The 4,422-nt window shown below is 33.5% G+C and overlaps 1 protein-coding gene across 1 annotated transcript; it reads right to left on the bottom strand.

Moving 5' to 3' along the window:
* Positions 1 to 1,547: 1,547 nt before the first annotated feature.
* Positions 1,548 to 3,812, bottom strand: LOC121765972 (probable trehalose-phosphate phosphatase D). The gene is made up of 10 exons (XM_042162277.1): positions 3,666 to 3,812; positions 3,288 to 3,554; positions 3,033 to 3,173; positions 2,887 to 2,958; positions 2,685 to 2,780; positions 2,534 to 2,590; positions 2,342 to 2,443; positions 2,046 to 2,264; positions 1,855 to 1,947; positions 1,548 to 1,750 (listed from the first exon to the last, which is right to left on the bottom strand). Exons 2-10 carry the CDS (start codon positions 3,525 to 3,527, stop codon positions 1,691 to 1,693), a joined length of 1,080 nt encoding a protein of 359 aa, XP_042018211.1. The 5' UTR covers positions 3,528 to 3,554; positions 3,666 to 3,812; the 3' UTR covers positions 1,548 to 1,690.
* Between the last annotated feature and the right edge of the window lie 610 nt (positions 3,813 to 4,422).

Consider the following 4,422-nt stretch of genomic DNA (forward strand, 5'->3'; position numbering starts at 1 on the left):
GGTGTCGAGTTCGAGCTCTCTTGACTTCAGCTGTAATTTCCTCCTTTCTATAAAAAAAAAGAAAATATACAATGCATTCACATGAAATTTTGCAATATTCGAGAAATTGTTTGATTTATTAAGATTTTATTATTGTATATGAACTTTCATATGAAATTTGTGGATATATGGTACCAAGATCTTATTTGTTGTGAAAAAAAAAGTAAAATAAAATGTGCAGTAAGCATTTCGAGGCAAAATATGGGGTATTTTTTTTTGTTTGAAAATATATTAATGTATATGCAAGTCTAAAACAACAACTTTATTATAATAAAAATAGTAGTAGTACTAGAAAAGGTCCAGGTACACTAATAATTCAGGTCATCAAGCTCTTTAATTTGGGAGCAGTAGATTATTAAGCATCGTTGAGTCTTGAGACTTATAATTTCTCAATTATTAACAAGGTGCTGACCTCATTGATTATGTCATTCAAATGACATTTTCTTGGATGCGTTACAACACATTAATTAAAAAATCTTAGAAAATCGGCGACTAAGCAATTTAAACTATAAATAATAGTAATAATAAATTGATAAAATTAATGTATAGATAAAAACAAATATTTATCCAAAATCACTAGTAAAATACCACAACCTAGTGACTAGAGCATGTTAAAATAATGGGTAAATTATCGGAAAAATCATGAAGTTTATTCAATACTAATTCCTCCCGCAATTTTAAGAATCGGTCAAAAACTTTTGAATTTGTTCGGAATCACCAATAACAAAAAAAATTGAATACTTATATGTAATACTAATCTCGTTGATATTTTTCAATCAATCAAGGTTATTTTTCATATGAACAAGTGATGATTGCAAATCGATATAATTAATTTTCTAAAATCACATAATAAAACTAGAACTTAATAAAAATGTATGATATTGATGATTAATTACTCTAAATTAATTATAAAAAGTAAATAACTACAATATACAAATAGGGCCTAACATGATGTTTCGAGTAAGATCTATAATTAATTTCCTTTTGAATTTTATTAGCCTGTCAAAATGAATTTTGAATATTTAAAACAGGTCCAACTGTTCTGACTTTTACCCTTTAATCTTGACCAACTAAAACAGTTCTCTTGTACTGCTTATTTTAATTCTTATTTGCAATTTTCGATGTTACACCAATTAAGAAGGTGGGAAAAGTTATTTGTTTTTAAAGAAATATAATATAGAACCAATAATTAAAGATTATACAGATCTTGTTGCACCTATTAGATTTAGAAACATAAGCAGTTGGTCTCAAATTTATTGCAATATTTTGTACAGTTTCCAAGTTTTGTCAGAATTTTCCATTTGAGGTTCAGCACCAAATCTGATGCCCCCACATATGGATTTCCTATATCATATTTTTAGCTTTAGTTAAAATTTTTATAGTAGTCATTTAAACAGGACTTTAATCTTTCTAATTTCTTTATCAATTTAGAAATTTGTATTAGTATGGGTAGAGACCGTATAGTTGTGTATTATACTGTCATATAAAAATTTGTGGAACACTGGATCTCATCCAAGAATATGCCAAATTACTTGAAAATTTATAAAAATGCATAATAATAACCCCTTGGGGATTAATTTACAATTGAAAAAATTACCAAAAAAATGAAAAAAAGAACAATTACAGAAATTCAACCCTATCTCTACAATTACTATTGTCTAAACAAAGACACCTTCTTCCACTCCACCAATCGTCTTAGGAAGTCCATAACCTGTCAATTATATCATAAAATTTCATGTTAATTAATCACTTCAAAACTAATAAAATAAAAAAATTTCACAAAAATTTTTATATACGTATTTGATTTATATTTACCTCCATGGGTTCTTGCAAAGTGTAGGAAGCATTTGTTTCTTTTGGACCTTTCGATACTAGGATTCCTAGTCCTTGATCCCTCTCTCGCAAAACCTAAAAACCCGAGATTCAATCACATATCTTATCAATCATGAAAAAAATACCGAACACAAAAAATAAAACAAAATTACACATGTGAAACTATGACTTACTCTAAAAGCATCTTCGTCAGTTCTATCATCGCCAACATAGATGGGGAACACATCACTGGACTCATCGAACCCCAACGACTCCAACAAGAACTCGACCGCGTTCCCCTTGTCCCACTTAATAGTCGGGCGAATCTCGAACACTTTTCTACCGTGAGTCACCCTGAGCTGCGAGTAGTCCTTGATCACCAACTTCACTTGATCAGCCAACTCGACCCATTTCTGTCAAAAGCACTTTCCAAGATGAGCCCATTGTATTGCTAGAAACAAACAAATAGTTCGCGGTTGGATTTTCATACCTTTTCCTCCACACAGCGATAGTGAACGGAGAGGCAGAATCTGTTGTTCTCCACTTTAGCTCCAGGAATGTGCTTCACTTGCTCTATCAAAGCTTTGTATACCTGAAAAATAAGTAAGCAACATTTTTTTTCAGACCAATTTCAAATTATTATTAAACATGTAATTAAAAAAAATAATTTGGTTAAATTTACCTCATCAATTATAGGCAGAAATGCCCTTGCAGGCTGGCATAGGACTGTTTGATTTCCCTGAACATTACACACATTTAACATAAGAAAAAAATTGCAAGAAAAATAAATTTTTGTGACAATTTTTAAGAAAACGATTTAATTTTTAACTCACTCTTTTTTGTGATTTATGCCCTTTTGATGGCCCTTTAATGTCCATTCCATGGCTACCGGCGTAGTAAAGCTCCGTCAATTGTACGAAATCATACACCTTCAAAATACAAAAAATTAATTAAAATCAAGTTTTCAAGAATGTATAATCACTCACATTAATTTACCAATTTATTGAAATAAACTAAGTTAAAATTAAAATGTACCTTAGCTCTGCACCTCCCACTAACAATGGCGGAAGGGAACAATTTCGCAACATCTCTCACAGCTTCTCTCATCTGTCATAGAGAAAAAAATGCATATTTAGTTAAATTTCTTTTTAATTTTGTTGGCGGCGGCGAAGGCGACAAACCTCACTGGTGATGAAGGCGCGGTCGGGGTCCTCGACGATCGGTGAGAGGGTCCCGTCGTAGTCCAAGAAAACCACTATCTGCTTGCCTGTGGCGGCCGCCTCGATCTCCTCGAACATCGTCAGAGCCGACGGGTGGTGGAGCTGCACGCACGTGCGCGTCAGCCACACTCGTCATAAAAAACGGTCAGGACAGCAGTTAGACTGACCATACTGCTGTCCTGACAGACATTTTTTTTTAAAAGGGGAAATACTTACATTCCAAGAGGCGCGGTCCTCGGCGTCCGAGGGCCGTCTGGTGGGAGAGGAGGCCCTCATCGAGTCGAGCAGGGCGTTGATCCGGGCTCCGTTCGCATTGGGGCCGAGCTTCTTGAGGAGCTTCTTCAGCGGGAGGCGGTTCCCGCTGAGGGGGAAGAGGGCCGAGTCGGGCATTGCGATGGGAAAGGCCATCGGAATGCCTGATTTCGCGTCGGGAATGACCAATTTTTGGTTCGTCATTGCGTTGAGGTAAGGCTTGGAGAGAACCTGCATTTGTTATTTATAGTAAAAAAGGTGTGAGAGTGAGAACATAAATAAAGAAAGACTTTGGCGTGTGAGAAACGAGTTCAGTTATAGGGAATTGGAGGTGTAAATTACCGGGAAAATATGTGGAAGTTTTGGCTGAAAATATGCAGAAGAAGAAAGGGAATATTGGATTCTAGATTTTGAATTCTTTTTTCTCTATACGTAGAGAGAGAAAATGGATTGAAAAATGTGGAAGATCACAAGTGAGGAAGGGTAGCAATTTATAAGAAACTTGAAGGCAATATGAGACCAAGTATCCCAACTTTTCTTTTACCACCTTTTTATATATTTATTTTAGATTTTAATTAAATTTTAGCATTATGAACTTTGAGAGATATGTTTGGATTCTTCTGTTGTTTTTTACTCTTTTTTATGTAATTAGCTACCTTAGTGTAGAAGTTGAGATATAAAATGCATGGGACCAATGTAAATTTAATTTTGGGGTGGAATTTATTCTCATTTCACATATAGCATTATTATACTCACTTAATGCAAGAAAGGTGGATCCATGTTAAAACATTGATGCTACTTTCCTCCTTATTTTTTTTTCTACAAAGTTTCTGAATATACATATTGGTTTAAAAAGTTTCTTTTTATTCGATGTTTTATTTGGGGTAGAAAAAAAATCAAAAGTAACTATGATTTAATCTTTAAATTGTTGTTCTAGTGCCTGCATAATTCTCAGATTCCATAATCTATTGAAAGACACATTAAATTCTAAATAAAAAAGAGAATTTCATATAAATGGAAGTGTGTGAGATAGTACAAAAAATCATTGGGTTATTGCAGTTCAAGAGATAAGGAAGTTGGATTATATTCTTAATTAACT

This window comes from Salvia splendens, chromosome 14 (genome assembly GCF_004379255.2).
Source record: "Salvia splendens isolate huo1 chromosome 14, SspV2, whole genome shotgun sequence".
NCBI classification, from domain to species: domain Eukaryota; kingdom Viridiplantae; phylum Streptophyta; class Magnoliopsida; order Lamiales; family Lamiaceae; genus Salvia; species Salvia splendens.

Excerpts from the sequence above, each read along its gene's own strand:
- LOC121765972 (XM_042162277.1), bottom strand. The coding sequence starts at position 3,527 with ATGACGAACCAAAAATTGGTCATTCCCGACGCGAAATCAGGCATTCCG. Across the intron at positions 3,174-3,287 it reads AGGACCGCGCCTCTTGGAAT|CTCCACCACCCGTCGGCTCT; the intron begins GTAAGTATTTCC and ends ACGTGCGTGCAG. Across the intron at positions 2,591-2,684 it reads GGCATAAATCACAAAAAAGA|GGAAATCAAACAGTCCTATG; the intron begins GTGAGTTAAAAA and ends TGTAATGTTCAG.